The sequence below is a fragment of the Chiloscyllium punctatum genome, chromosome 25, assembly GCF_047496795.1.
Source record: "Chiloscyllium punctatum isolate Juve2018m chromosome 25, sChiPun1.3, whole genome shotgun sequence".
Classification (NCBI taxonomy): Eukaryota; Metazoa; Chordata; class Chondrichthyes; order Orectolobiformes; family Hemiscylliidae; genus Chiloscyllium; species Chiloscyllium punctatum.
In genome coordinates, this window is record NC_092763.1 from 28,432,867 (window position 1) to 28,449,528 (window position 16,662).

Sequence of the window (16,662 nt, forward strand, 5' to 3'; positions counted from 1 at the left end):
CGATGACCAGGAAATTTTAAATATATTTGTGGTCCCTGAATCCCTTGGAAAACGTCTCCACCACTGAGCCCAGGCTGGAAAGGAAGATTGGCCTGGCCTGGCAGGCTCAAGTAGAGTTGTCATAATCCTATTGAATCGTAGGTAGTAGTTTAACCTGAAGGTCACCTCAGGCAAGGGTAGATATTGAGAAGGAAGGAATTCCAATGAGGAATTGACTGTTGGCATCACAAAGCAGCCACCTAGCCAACTGATCCCAACTAGGGTAAAGCATAAAAGTATCAGAGGCAACAGAACGAATGGCTTCAATCTTTGTCAGAAAGAAGTCAATGAGCTCTTTGCATTTGTCAGTGACAAGAGCACAGAGGTTTGGGGGGGGGGGGGGTAGCGGTTTAAGATGATGATTTTTTAGTCTAGGAGAAGTCAGGGACTTCAGGGCAATCCTGAAATGACCTTTCTTCCCCCGCCCCCAAGAACAGGAACCAGTTATGGTTGACACTGTCCAGCTGAATCTGGATATGAATGATTAAACTACAAACGTTCAATCTGCATCCCTGAAGGTATAGAGTTCGGAATCATATCAGGGAAATGATCGGGGTGAGAGGGCGTAATGGTTTTAACCAATCAAAAAGCAGATGTGACAGTTTAATTGAATTGATTAGTTACCTATTATGTTGAATGAGTAGATTGTTGGAGTTCGAAAATTTAAAGAAGAGTGAGTTTTGCTTTTTATTGTACATGCTGTAAGGTTGGGTAGGAAAAGGGAGTGTGCAGCTATGTAGAGAAAAGATGGAAGCTGGTCTTAAACCTGCAATGATTAACGAATTCAGGAGTGAGGTGGGATGGCAGTGACTGTCTTTGCATATCAGTGGAATTTCTATAAGGGAGAGCTTGGTGGAGAATGGGACAGCAGAAAATGATGAGTTCCAAGGGATGATTAAATCAGAGTTCACAAAGAAGTTGAAGGATAAAAGCGTTACCAACTTACAGTAAGAAATAAGGACGTAAAATTGTCATTCTCTATCACCCACTTTACATGTAAAGTAATATGAATCCAATGACATTGAAGGAACTGCAATATATTTCCAAGTCAGGATGGTGACTAGCTTGGAGGGGAATTTGCGGGTGGTGATGTTCCTGTGCATCTGCTGCCTTTGTCCTTCTAAATGGTAGAAGTTATGGTTTGGCTGGTGCTGTCCCAGATGAATTTGATGAACTTCCACCATTGGTCTTGTAGATGGTAAACACTGGTGCTACAGGGACCTGGTGGCGGAGGGAGTGAATGCTGAAGGTGGGGGTGAAATGCTGATCAGACTGCACACATCCAAAAAAGAGGAAAATATTCAATTGCGGTCAAACCATTGTGCCATGCCACAGTTGAGCCAACCTCTGAGTCCAGCCAAGGGACAGAGGGCTGCTTGTTGTGCAATGTTAGTAACATTGTACTAACAAAACTCTCTTTGTAAACTCTGATGGGGAACGATCCAGCTCATTGTTCATGCAATGAGGAGATTCCTCTTCACAGACACGGGGCAAACAGGAGCACTCAGCAACATCCAGCTGAAATATAACTCTCTACAAAATATCAACAGAACACAAGTCTATACTTGCTGTTTGAGCTTTGTGCTGATGGGTGGTGTGAAACTGAACTCAGCTCTAATTTGCAGTAACCTCTCCAGGCTATGGGCTTTCTGCCTCACTTCATTTAGTGACACTTCTCATACGAATTCAGCTTGGAACCCAAGATTTCAAATGCACAGAGTCAGAAGACAGACACAGAGAGCGGGAGAGCGAGACAGACACAGAGAGCGGGAGAGCGAGACAGACACAGAGAGCGGGAGAGCGAGACAGACACAGAGAGCGGGAGAGCGAGACAGACACAGAGAGCGGGAGAGCGAGACAGACACAGAGAGCGGGAGAGCGAGACAGACACAGAGAGCGGGAGAGCGAGACAGACACAGAGAGCGGGAGACAGACACAGAGAGCGGGAGACAGACACAGAGAGCGGGAGACAGACAGAGAGCGGGAGACAGACAGAGAGCGGGAGACAGACAGAGAGCGGGAGACAGACAGAGAGCGAGACAGACAGAGTAGAGAGAGAGAGATACAGAACAGAGAGAGGCAGAGAGAGAGAGACAGACAGACAGCGAGAGAGACAGACAGAGAGAAAAAACAGATTGTGTGAAGATGGAGAGAAATGGTAAGAAAAGGAAGATTGAGAGAGGGGTCATTGAAAGGGGGCACACACATATGCATACATAGGGATAAAGAGAGAGAGAATCAGACAGAAAGGCAATGGTGAGGCCAATATATAAGCTCTCACATTCTTGTCTTGTTAATCTCTGCAACCTCTCAAATGCCTCTATATCCTGATTATGGAACGGCGCTTAGAACTACACAATTTTCCGTGTCTAAGCGAGATTCCTTACGGGTTTCTGCATTTTATGAAGAAGTCATATCTCTTGACATTATCTCACCTGAGGTTTTGCTTGTAACAATGTATTAATTCTCTTTTTTCTGTCTCTGTGATGCAGAGCTTCAGGGGCTGGTCTGGTTGCCATCGACACCAGGATTGAGCAGGCAATGGTAAGCTGCAGACAAGGCCGTAGGACCTTCAGACCATAAGACAGAGGAGCAGAAATTAGGCTATTCAGCCCATTGAGTCTCCTCTGCGATTCTACTATGGCTGATAATTTTCTCATCCCAATCTCCCACTTTCTCCTTGTCACACTTCATCCCATTGATACTCAAGAATCTAACTATCTCAGGCTTAAATAACTCAGTGACCTGTCCTTCACGGCCTTCTGTGGCAATGGATTCCACAGATTCACCACTCTGAAGAAGTTTCTCCTTATCTCCGTTCTAAAAAGTCTTCCTTTTACTCTAAGGCAATGGAGTTACTCCCACAGTAGAGAAGGTTAACTTCATACTATCCACATCAAGAGATTCTGTAACATCTGCTTCCATCAACAACAGTCCAGACTCCCTATTGAATATAAACTCTGACCAATGATCTCAGGTGCCTGGTCAATTCTGTACTATCCCCACTGACAGTGTTAGCTCCACACTATCTGCACAGTGAGAGAGCCGCACTGTCACCATAGATGGTGTCAGCTTTGCACTGTCCACAGACACAGTGTCAGCCCCACACTGTCCCCACAGACAATAATGGCTCTGCACAGTCTCCAGTGTTCTCAACATGGCAGTGAACCCCTCTGCTAAGTAAACCAAACATTTAAAGAAAAAAAATCAACTTATTCTTTCACTCTAAAAGTGAACACCAAACAACATCTATTTACAACTCTAAGCTTCCTTTCTCTTAATTGCTTGTTATCTGCCTCCAACCTTAAAGATAATATCATGTTCCCAATAACCACCCATATTAAAATTACATCAATTTTAATTTCAAAACCACACAGCAGCCGTCATCTTGCATGTCTGTCTCCAGATCTCCCTGGGTCGTCTTCGGTCTTTTGCTGCAAAGACTTTGCAGGTGAAAAAGGTACCTTTGATAGAGAGTATTTTGCTGGCAGTTACTCTGGTGATGGCAGTTGGTCTCTCTCTGTCTGACTGTCAAAATGTCTGGTTCTGTCTACCCCCAGCATCGTATGGTCTCATTGGTTGAATGTTAACAAAATAATAAATTCAAAATTGATTGGTTTTTAGTAGCCTAGGGCATAATTTAAACTGATTGGTTCAATTTGAATTGCTGTAAACATGGCAACCTAAACTCAGGTATTTGTTTCACAGCCAAATGTTACATATTTTCAATTTTCCAGTACGCTCAGACTGCTAGTCAGTCACATGACAGGTGCCTGCAAACTCTCAGGGGAGAACAGTTTTCATTTTCTCCAAAAGGTACAGTGCATGCTTTCAACTTCATTACAATAGACATTGTTGGATCCATACTGTCCCCAGTGAGAGTGTTGTCTCCACACTGTCCCCAGTCTGTACCAGCTCTGCACTGTCCCCAGTGAGTATTGGCTCTGTTCTGTTATCAGTGACGCAATGTCCCCATAGATGGTATCAGCTGCTCAAATGTTCCAAGTAACAAAAGTCAATCCCATCTACCATTTCCTTATCTATAGCTCTAAATTCACACTGTTTGTGTCCTCACCAATGGAAAACCCATAACCTGGTTGAAGCCATTCATGCTGCATCTCACTTACTTACTCCATGATGACCTGTTCACCACACTTTCCCTCTCAGCACCCATATAGACCAACCTTCCTAAGCAAGATCTCCCAGGAGACATCAATTGGATCAAGGAACAAGAGACATGGGAAGTCACTGAGAAGGTCCTTGTGACAAATCTGTCTGTTGAATGGACAGTTTTGAACTGTCCCTGTTAAACAGATTCAGGAGAAGCCTGAGTTCCTGTGTAGCCAATGCCCAACACAGAGGCCTAAGCATCACCTTTTGTGTACTTGTGGAGACAGACAATGCTGCACATTACTGAGGAGTGTCACCTCTACAGAATGAATGTTGGGCTAAACACCTTAAACTCAGCCAATGAATGGGGTAATTACTTACCTCCAGGAATTCTCAATCACCAAATAAATAAATGACCAACCAACCTATAGAGAATACAACTATCAGAGAAGGTTGACTATGTATCTTCTACAGTGTCCTCACCTGCAGCTCCTTCATTAATAATATGCTATATTCTCTGATCACAGTTCATTTACCACTATGCTGGGGAAATCATAGATACACAGGGTAACCAATTTGCACAACATCATGAGCATGAACTGAGCACCCACTTGGTTTAAATCTTCAACTTGTTCCCATTTTGATCTCTCTCTCTCTGGCTTCGATTTTCTGCAGCATTCCCAATGAAGCATTACATAAGCTCAAGGAACAGTACTCCACCCATCATTCAGGCACATTGCAAAGGTCTCGACAGTTGCACAATTTCAGACAACAATCTCTATCAAAATGTTTTTACCATGTTTCCTGGCTGATTTAGGTTTCTCCTCATTTTGTTTGCAGACATTTAGTCACAATCCATGATTCTGTCATTCATACAAACCATACTCCCCTTTAGATTCAATTAAAATTTAATACATCACCAGATACTTCCAGAGATTTGACACATTGGCCTAAATTTGGTAACCATTTTCCCCAAGCAGACATAGTCAGAACTTCTGAGTATTTCCCAAACTTTCTCTCTTTATTTCAATACATTCTCATCTACAGTCCCCATATTGACAACATCCTCATCTACAATCACCCTGGGAATTAGAGACCAGAAAGTCTTACGTCAGTGGTGGGCAAAGTATTGAAGGGAATTCCTAAAGACAGGACTTATGATTACTTGGAAAAGCATAGTTTGATTAGATAGTCAACGTGAGGGGCAGGTTATGCCTCACAAGCCTTACTGAATTCTTTGAGGATGTGACAAAACACATCGATGAAGGTAGAGCAGTGGACGTGGTGTCTATGGATTTTAGCCAGGCATTTGATAAGATTCTGCATTGTAGACTCATTCAGAATGTAAGGAGACATGGGATACAGGGAAATTTGGCTGTCTGAATACAAAATTAGCTGGTCCATAGAAGACAGAGGGTAGTAGTAGATGGCAAGTATTTTGCCTGGAGCTCAGTTACCAATGGTGTTCCGCAGGGATCTGTTTGATTAGATTAGATTCTCTACAGTATGGAAACAGGCCCTTTGGCCCAACAAGTCCACACCGACCCTCCAAAGAGTAATCCACCCAGACCCATTTCCCTCTGACTAATGTACCTAATACTATGGGCAATTTAGCATGGCTAATTGAGCTGACTTGCAAACCGGAGCAAACCCACGCAGACATGGAGAGAATGTACAAACTCCACACAGACAGTTGCCCGAAGCTGGAATCAAACCTGGGACCTGGCTGCTGTGAGGCGGCAGTGCTAACCATTGAGCCACTGTGCTGCCCATTTCTGGGATCTCTGCACTTAGTGATTTTTGTAAATGACTTGGATGCGGAAGTGGAAGACTGGGTTAATAAGCTTGCCCACGACACAAAGGTTGGTGGAGTTGTGGATAGTGTGGAGGGACGTTGTAGGTTGCAATGGGACACTAACAGGATGCAGAGCTGGGCTGAGAAGTGGTAGATGGAGTTCAGCCTGGAAAAGAGTGAAGTGATTTATTTTGGAAGATTGAATTTGAATGCAGATTATAGGATTAAAGGCAGGATTCTTGGCAATGTGGAGGAACAGAGGGATCCACATCCACAGATCCCTCAAAGTTGCCATCCAAGTTGATAGGGTTGTTAAGACGACATATGGTGTGTTGGCTTTCATAAGCGGGGGATTGAGTTTAAGAGCTGTGAGGTTATGCTGCAGATCTATAGAGCAATGGTTAGACCACACTTGGAACAGTGTGTTCATTCTGGTTGCCTCATTATAGGAAGGATGTGGAAGCTTTAGTGGATGCAGAGGAGATTTATCAAGATGCTGCCTGGACTGGAGGGCATGTTTTATGAAGAAAGGTTGAGGGAGCTAGGGCTTTTCTCATTAGAGTGAAGAAGGATGAGAGGCGACTTGATAGAGGTGTACAAGGTGATGAGAGGCATAGCCAGAGACTTTTACTCTGGATGGAAATGGCTAATGTGAGGGCGCATAATTTTAATGTAATTTGAGGAATATTTAGTGGAGAAATTAGAAGTTGGTTCTTTACAGGGGGTGCTTGAAATGCACTGCCAGCAGTGTTAGTAGAATTAGTAGTGTTAGGGGCTCTTGGATAGGCACATAATAATAGTAAAATGAAGGGTATGTACGTTAGTTTGATCTTAGAGTATGATAAAAGGTTGGCACAACATCAAGGTCCGAAAGGCATATGCTGTACTGTATTGTTCTATGATTAGATTAGATTCTCTACAGTGTGGAAACAGGCCCTTCGGCCCAAACAAGTCCACACTGACCCTCCGAAGAGTAACCCACTCAGACCCATTTCCCTCTGACTAATGCACCTAACACTATGGGCAATTTAGCATGGCCAATTCACCTGTCTGCACATCTTTGAACTGTGGGAGGAAACCCTCGCAGACACAGGGAGAATGTGCAAACTCCACACAGAGTGTCGCCCGAGGCTGGAATTAAATCTGGGACCCTGGTGCTGGGACAGCAGTGCTAACCACTGAGCCACCGTGCCACGCAAGTGTAATCCTGAGAGTACAACTTCACCCCACAAACTTTTATGTGCATGTGTGGGTGGGTCAGTCGCTCAAGTCAGGAATTGAACCCAGGCCCCTGGCACTGTGAGGCAGCGTACTAACCACTGAACCACCATGTCACCCCAATGTTCTATACCCTGCAGTAGTTCGATGAAATCCATGCCTCTGGCACCAGGGAGTCAACATAACATCCTGGAGTCACATTTCATACTCCAGTAATGGCTGCCTGATCATAGAATCTCATATCACTTTTGCCATTCTTTATTTTTCTTTCTCCCTTGTATAGCGGAGTCTGTGTTTACTTGAAGCTTTTCTCCGGCTATGATCCCTTGAGGAACCATGGCCCACACCAGTCTCCCGAATAGAATCCTGATTATGAAGCACAGTAGATTCAGGAGACTCCCGCACTACCTGCCTGGTTTCCTTAGACTACCTGGCAGTCACATTGCCTCTTTGCCAAGTAGTCAATGCCATTCCCTCTGCCTTCATGTTTCTAATCTGCCAAGCGACTACCTCCTTATACATGCTCTCCATATAGTTCCCTGGCTCATGGATATATAAAAGTAACTTCATCAGCTGTTCAAACTTGGAACACGGAGCTCAAACCTGTGCAGCCAGCGACACTTCCTGAAGATGTGTTTGTCTGGAACACATGACATGTGCGTGTCCATATACACTCCCATGGCCCTGCTGAATTGCATCCAGTTAACTCAAACTTTAGAATAAATGTAACCTTACTACAAAAACCTCCAAATAACAACTTTATATCACTTACGTTACTTTATTTCCTTTGATTTTATTATGTTATTTTATGTTGACAAAACTTAATTTTACCTCCTATTTGCTCATGTGACTTGCTGAAGAGAGAGGGTAGCTTTTAGTTGTCATTTCTACAATATTCAACTGATACAGTAAAAACAAGACACCGTTCTCCAGGACCAAGGTGTTACATGGGCAGCACAAACTACATAATCATACACAAGGGGCGTAAAGTGCCCAACTAGCTGCTGCTTCTTCATAAATGACATTGCATTCTTACTTCATTTTATTCGAAGCTATTTGGACTCACTCCCAAACAGTAATTTTTGACCACCAAGGAACTTACAGATATCCCGTGACATCACTGATAGATATTCTTTTTCAAACTCAGCCTCTCTGCGTGCTGTGTTCAGAATGAAGTCGCACTGTCGATTCATCCCACTCTTTTTAAATTCGCTGCCCCTGTTCTGGGTGTTCTGCTCCAAATACAGCTACTCCCTACTCTCTTTTTGAACCTGTTGCCTCTTCCTTTGGTGCTATGTTCAAAATAAAGCCCCTCCGTCCCTACCACGCTCTTTTTAAATTTGCTGATCCATGAACTTATTGCCTCCTCCCTTGGTGCTTGTTCAAAATAAAGCCACTTCGTGCCGACCGCGCACTTTAAAAATTTGCTGCTACTGCTCTGGACGTGTTGCTCAGAATGCAGACACTCCCCAGTCTTTTAAAGTTTACCGCCTCTGCTCTGGGTGCTGTGTTCAGAATAAAGCCACTTCGAACGCTCTGCACTCTTTTTAACTTCACTGTCTCCTCTCTGGGCTGTGTTCAGACACACAGATCTCTGCACCCATTTTAAATTCACTGCCTCTTCCGCAGTGCTGTATTCAGAATGAAGTCACGCCTTACTTTCTGCGCTCATTTTAAACTTGCTGCCTGTTCCCGCACTTTCTGCTCTTTTTATTCCGCTCACAGTGCTCCGTTCAGAATGAAACCACTCTTCATAGAAACATTCAGTTCTTTGAGTCTGCTCTGCCTTTCAATATGATTATCCAACTCAGTACCCTGTTTCCATTTTCGTCCATTACCTTTTGACCCCTTTTGCCTGAGGCACCTCCTTCTTGAAAATATTCAATATTTTGGCCTCAACATTGTCTGTGGCAAAGAATTCCGCAGACTCACCAATCTCTGGACAATGGAGTTTCTTCTCATCTCAGTCCTAAATGACCTACCTCATATCCTTAAATTTATGACCCCTGATTGTGGATTCCCTGGTTATCGGAAACATTCTTCCTGCATTTATCCCATCTAATCAAAGAACAACACAGGCAGAGGTCCTTTGACCCTCCAAGCCTGAGCTGATCATCATGCCCTAGCTAAACTGAAAAAAAGCTTCTGCCCTTATTCGGTCAGTATCCCTCTAGTCCCTCCCTATTCAAGTAACCACCCAGATGCCTCTCAAATGTCACCAACATGCCTGCTTCCACCACCTCTTCTGGCCGTGTGTTTCAGGCCCCTCCCACTGTCCACATGAAAAACCTCCCCAGCACATCTCTCTGAAACTTTCCCTCTCTCATCTTGAACCTGTGCCCCATTTTTTTAGATTACATTACCTTTTTTTAGATTAGATTACTTACAGTGTGGAAACAGGCCCTTCGGCCCAACAAGTCCACACCAACCCGTCGAAGCACAATCCCCCCAGACCCATTCCCCTACATTTACCCCTTCACCTAACACTACGGGCAATTTAACTTGGCCAATTCACCTAACCTACACATTTTTGGACAGTGGGAGGAAACCGGAGCACCTGGAGGAAACCCACGCAGACACGGGGAGAATGTGCAAACTCCACACAGAGAGTCGCCTGAGGCAGGAATTGAACCCGGGTCTCTGGCACTGCTAGCCACCGTGCCACCCACCCTTGTAATTGTAACTTCAACCCTGGGAAAGAGCCTTTCACTATCTACCCTATATATGCCTCTCATAATTTTGTAGCCCACTAACAGATCTCCTCTCAGCTGCCATCTTTCCAGTGAAAACAATCCTTGCCTTTTTCACCTTTCCTCATAGACAACGCCCTTAAGACAAGGCAACATCCTTGTGAGCCTTCTCTGCACCCAATCCAAAGCTTCCACATCTTTCTGGTAGTGTAGTGATCAAAACTGCAAATAATACTCCAAATGCAGCCATAACAAGGGTTTTATCTCGCTGCAGACTCTGACTCTGACTCACCACAATCTGCAGTCCTCACTTTCTCCTTTTATATAGCTGCAACATGGCTTGCCAATTCTTGTACTCCATGCCCGTGCTGATGAAGGCAAGCATGCCATGTGCCTTCTTAATCACATTGGCCACCTTTGTTGCATTTTTAGGGAACTGTGGACCTGCACGCCCAAATTTGTCTGTATGTTAATGTTCCAAAGGGTTTGCCATTTACAGTATGACTCACACCTAAATTTGATCCGACAAAATGCATCACCATGCATTTGGATGAATTAAACTCCATTAGCCATTTCTGTGCCCAAGTCACCAATTTATTGATATCCTGTTGTATCCTTTCACAACTGTCAGCACTATCAGTAACTCCACAAATCCTGTTCGAACTTTATAGATTTCTGTGAGATCTGGGTAATCCAAGATGGAGGACAGAAAAAAATGTGGCTATAAGACCTGCTCTTTTTTTGATGTAATTTAGGTGTTGGAGGTGATTTCATCAAATTCCGGGAGCAGCAATTATTGTTTTATATGCTTTTGCATTGTTTTGGAACTTTGAGAAAGAAATGATCAAAGCAACAGCACTTTAAAAAGGAGGAAGATAGACAAAGGTAGTGGTCAGGAAAAGATTGGGGATGGCACAGTGGCTCAGTAGTTAGCACTGTTGCCTCAGAGTACCAGGGACCCGGGTTTGATTCTCGCCTCAGGCGACTGTCTGTGTGGAGTTTGCACATTCTCCCCGTGTCTGCGTGGGTTTCCTCCAGGTGCTCCGGTTTCCTCCCACAGTCCAAAGATGAGCAGGTTAGGTGAATTGACCATGCTAAATTGCCCATAGTGTTCAGGGATGTGTAGGTTAGGTGCATTAGTCAGGCGTAAATGTAGAGTAATAGTTACTGAGAACTGTCTTTTGATTAAATTTTCAAAATATAAAACATAAGTACTAAGTATTCTGGAGCAATTTTATTTTAGCAATTTTCTGGGTCTATAGATTGTGAAGGAGCAAAGATGGCCTTTAGTAGGGTAATGTGCTCTTGTGGGAGTTTAGGGAGAGTTTTCATGTTACTGATGATTATGTCTGCAGGAAGTGTCTTTGGTTGTGAATCCTATCACATTGCATGAATCAGTTGGAGTGGCAGTTAGAGGCAATAAGGAAGTTATGGGAGCTAGGGGGTGTGATGGATGGCAGTTAAAGGAAGGGAGAAAAGCCAGGTCATTGGGTTAGCTCCAGGAATGGTAGGAGAGGAAGGCAGGGAATGCAGGAGTCGCAGTGGCTATCTCTGACCTCGCTCCCCTTCCTGGACCTCTCCATCTCCATTAGTGACGACCAACTTGACACTGACATTTTTTACAAACCCACCGACTCCCATAGCTACCTGGATTACACCTCTTCCCACCCTATCTCTTGCAAAAATGCCATCCCATATTCCCAATTTCTCCGCCTCCGCCGTATCTTCTCCCAGGAGGACCAGTTCCACCATAGGACACACCAGATGGCCTCCTTCTTTAGAGACCGCAATTTCCCTTCCCATGTGGTTAAAGATGCCCTCCAATGCATCTCGTCCACATCCCGCACCTCCGCCCTCAAACCCCTCCAACCGTAACAAGGACAGAACGCCCCTGGTGCTCACCTTCCACCCTACAAACCTTCGCATCAACCAAATCATCCACCGACATTTCCGCCACCTCCAAAAAGACCCCACCACCAGGGATATATTTCCCTCCCCACCCCTTTCCGCCTTCCGCAAAGACCGTTCCCTCCATGACTACCTGGTTAGGTCCACACCCCCCTACGACCCACCCTCCCATTCTGGCACTTTCCCCTGCCACCGCAGGAACTGTAAAACCTGTGCCCACACCTCCTCCCTCACCTCTATCCAAGGCCCTAAAGGAGCCTTCCACATCCATCAAAGTTTCACCTGCACATCCACCAATATCATTTATTGTATCCGTTGCTCCCGATGTGGTCTCCTCTACATTGGGGAGACTGGGCGCCTCCGAGCAGAGCGCTTTAGGGAACATCTCCGAGACACCCGCACCAATCAACCAAACCGCCCCGTGGCCCAACATTTCAACTCCCCCTCCCACTCTGCCGAGGACATGGAGGTCCTGGGCCTCCTTCACCGCCGCTCCCTCACCACCAGACGCCTGGAGGAAGAACGCCTCATCTTCCGCCTCGGAACACTTCAACCCCAGGGCATCAATGTGGACTTCAACAGCTTCCTCATTTCCCCTTCCTCCACCTCATCCTAGTTTCAAACTTCCAGCTCAGTAACTGTCTCCTTGACTTGTCCGGATTTGTCCGACCTGCCTATCTCCTTTTCCACCTATCCACTCCACCCTCTCCTCCTTGACCTATCACCTTCATCTCCTCCCCCACTCACCCATTGTACTCTATGCTACTCTCTCCCCACCCCCACCCTCCTCTAGCTTATCTCTCCACGCTTCAGGCTCACTGCCTTTATACCTGATGAAGGGCTTTTGCCCGAAACGTCGATTTCGCTGCTCGTTGGATGCTGCCTGAACTGCTGTGCTCTTCCAGCACCACTAATCCAATGCAGGAGTCACGTTTGGCTAACCCCATCTCAAATAAGTATGCTGTTTTGGAAAATGGAGGGGTGACGGACTCTCGGGGAATGTAGTACAAACAGCCAAGTTTCTGGTACTGAGAAGGGGTTCATCAGTTTCCAAGCAATCGATTGTGATAGAGGACTCTCCAGTCACAGGCAGTTGGCATAGAGAAATCAGAATGGTGTGTTGCCTCCCTGGTGCCAGGATCAAGAATTCTCGGACAGGACGCAGAATGTTCTCAATGGGGAGAGGGACCAGTAAGAGATGGTTGAACACATTGGAACTAACGACAGAGGAAGGGAAAAGGGTGAGATTCTGAAGGGAGAATATAGAAAGTTAGGCAGGAATTTTAAAAGGAGGTCCTTGATGTCTGGATTAGTCTGGGTGCTATGAGCTAGTGAGGATAAGAATAGGAGGATAGAGCAGATGAATGTGTGGCTGAGGAGCTGGTGCATAGGAGAAGGGTTCACAATTTTGGATTTTTGTAATGTCTTCTGGGGTAGAAGTGACCAGTACAAGAAGGACAGATTGTACCTGAATTGGAAGGGGACCTGAATTGGCAGGGAGATTTGCTAGAGCGGCTCAGGAAGATTTAAACTAGTAAGGTGTAGGTGGGACCCAGAGAGACAGTGAGGAAAGAGATCAATCTGAGACTGGTACAGTTGAGAAACGAAGCGAGTCAAACAGTCAGGGCAGGCAGGGACAAAGCAGAGAACAATGAAAGACTGATTAATTAAACCGCATTTACTTCAATGCAAGAGGCCTAACAGGGCAAACAGATGAACTCAGAACATGGTTAGGAACATGGGACTGGGATATCATAACAATTACAGAAACATGGCTCAGGTATGGACAAGAATGGCAGCTTAATGTTCCAGGATAAAAATGCAATAGGAAGGATAGAAGAGAGGCAAGAAAGGAGGGAGAGTGGCATTTTTGATCAGGGATAGCATTACAGCTGTACTGAGGGAGGATATTCCAGGGAATACATCCAGTGAAGTTATTTGGGTGGAACTGAGAAATAAGAGAGGGATGATCATCTTATTGGGATTGTATTATAGACTCCCCATAAGTCAGCGGGAAATTGAGAAACAAATTTGTAAGGAGATCTCAGTTATCTGTAAGAAAAATAGAGTGGTTATGGGTAGGGGATTTTAACTTTCCAAAAATAGACGAGGACTGCTATAATGTTAAGGGTTTAAATGAAGAGGAAATTAAGTGTGTACAAGAAAATGTTCTGATTCAGTACTAGAGAAGGTACAAAACTTAACCTACTCTTGGGAAATAAGGCAGGGCAGGTGACTGAGGTGTCAGTCACCTGAGGGGGAGCATTTTGGGGCCAGTGACCATAATTCTATTCGTTTTAAAATAATGATGGAAAAGGATAGACAGGATCTAAAAGTTGAAGTTCTAAATTGGAAGAATGCCAATTCTGATGGTATTAGGCAAGAACTTTCATACATTTATTGGAGGCAGATAAAGGGATGGCTGGAACACGGGAAACCTTAAAAAATGAGATAATAGGAGTCTGACGACAGTATATTCCTGTTACAGTGAAAGGTAAGGCTGGTAGGTGTAGGGAATGTTGGATGACCAGAGAAATTAAGACAAAGAAGGAAGCATATGTCAAGTATAGTAGAGATCGAGTGAGTCTTTAGAAGAGTATAAAGGCAGTAGGAGTATATTTAAGAGGGAAAGCAGGAGTGCAAAAAGGGGACATAAGATAGCTTTGGCAAATAGGGTTAAGGAGAATCCAAAGGGTTTTTGTAAATACATTAAGGAAAAAAGGGTAACTAGGGAGAGAATAAGGCCCCTCAAAGATCAGCAAGGCAGCCCATGTATGGAACCACAGAAGGTAGAGGAGGTACTAAATGAGTATTTTGCATCAGTGTTTACTGTGGAGAAGGACATGGAAGATATAGAAAGTGGGGAAACCGATGGTGACATCTTGAAAAATGTCCACATTACAGAGAGGAGGTGCTGAACGTCTTAAAATGCATAAAGGTGGATAAATCCCCAGGATCTGATCAGGTGTACACTTGAACTCCGTGGGAATTTAGGGAAGTGATTGCTGGGCCTCTTGCTGATATATTTGTATCGCTGATAGTCACAGGTGAGGTGCCAGAAGATTGAAGGTTGGATAATATGGTTCCACTATTTAAGAAAGGTGGTAAGGAAAAGGGAACTGGAGACTGGTGAGGCTGACATCAGTGCCAGGTAAGTTGTTGGAGGGAATCCTGAGGGACAGGATTTACATATATTTGGAAAGGCAAGGACTGATTAGGCATACTCAATATGGCTTTGTGCATGGGAAATCATGTTTCACTAACTTGAGTTTTTTTGAAGAAGTAATGAAGAGGATTGATGAGGTCAAAACAGTAGACGCGATCTATATGGACTTCAGAAAGGCATTTGACAAGTTTCCTCATGGCAGACTGGTTAGCAAGGTTAGATCACATGTAATACAGGAAGAACTAGCTATTTGGATACAGAACTGGTTCAAAGGTCAAAGACAGACAGTGATGGTGGAGGGTTGCTTCTCAGACTGGAGGCCTGTGATCAGTGGTGTGCCAGAAGATTCGGTGCTGGGTCATTTATGTAAATGATTTGGATGTGAACGTGGTAGATGTAGTGAGTAAGTTTGCAGATGGCATCAAAATGGGAGGGGTAGTGGATAGCAAAGAAGGTTACCTCAGAGTGCAGCGGCATCGTGATCAGATAGGTCTGAGGAGTGGTAGATGGAGTTTAATTTAGATAAATGTGAGGTGCTGCAATTTAGGAAAGCAAATCTTAGCAGGACTTATACACTTAATGATAAAGTCCTAGGGAGTGTTGCTGAACAAAACATTCCTTAAAAGTAGAGTCACAGGTAAATAGGATAGTGGTATTTGGTATGCTTTATTTTATTGGTCAGAGCACTGAGCATAGAAGTTGGGAGGTTATGCTGCAGCTGTACAGGTCATTGATTAGGTCACTTTTGGAATATTGTGCACAATTCTGGTCTTTCCTATTGGAAGGATGTTGTGAAATTTGAAAGGGTTCAGAAAAGGTTTACAAGGATGTTGCCAAGGTTGGGGGATTTGAGCTCTCAGGAAAGGCTAAATAGGCTGGGGCTATTTTCCCTAGAGTATTGGAGGCTGAGGGGTGACCTAATAGAGGTTTATAAAATTATGAGGGGCATGGATAGGGTAAATAGACAAGGTCTTTATCCTGGGATGTATGAATAGCAAAGGTTTAGAGGGATATGGGCCAAGTGGTGGCAAATGGGGCTAGACTAAGTTCGGACATCTGGTCAGTATGGACGGGGAGGACTGAAGTTTCCTGTTGAAGGGCTTACTCTCGAAATGTTGATTCTCCTCCTCCTCAGATGCTGCCTGACCTGCTGTGCTTTCCCAGCAACACACTCTCTTCTCTGATCTCCAGCATCTGCAGTCCTCACTTTCTCTGAGTTGGAATGAAGGGTCTGTTTTCATGCTGTACATCTTTATGACTCTGACTGCCCTCATTGTTCTAAACTACATTGAATACAGCTCTAACTGATCCAGCCTCTCTTTATACATCAGTTCTACCATTCCAGAAATCAGTGTCAGTCTGGTAAACCTGCACTGAACTTCCTCCAAAGCCTTCCTCAGATAAGGAGATCAAAACTAGACGCAATACTTCAGCTGTGGATTCAATAAGGGCAATTGCAGCAAGATGTCCCTGCTCCTGCATTTGATTCCTCTTGCAATTAAGGCCAAAATATCATTTGTCTTCTTCACTGCCTGCTGCACCTGCACGCTTACTTTCAACGATTGGTGTATAAGGACATCCAGGTCTCATTGCACCTTGTCCTTTCCTAATCTATCGTCATTCATATAATAATTTGCCTTTCTGTTTTTGCTACCAAGGTGGATAACCTCACATTTACCCACATCATACTTTATTTGTCATGCATTTAGCCATCCACTTAGCTTGCCCAAATCACA

At 44.5% G+C, this 16,662-nt stretch overlaps 1 protein-coding gene across 1 annotated transcript in view; it reads left to right on the forward strand.

Annotated features, from left to right (window-relative positions):
• LOC140495651 (TSC22 domain family protein 3-like) overlaps positions 1–16,662 on the forward strand; it is a 32,643-nt gene that overhangs the window by 10,589 nt on the left and 5,392 nt on the right. The window contains exon 2 of the mRNA XM_072594642.1: positions 2,532–2,583. Coding sequence (XP_072450743.1) covers positions 2,532–2,583 — 52 coding nt within the window. The remainder of the gene's footprint in view (positions 1–2,531; positions 2,584–16,662) is intronic.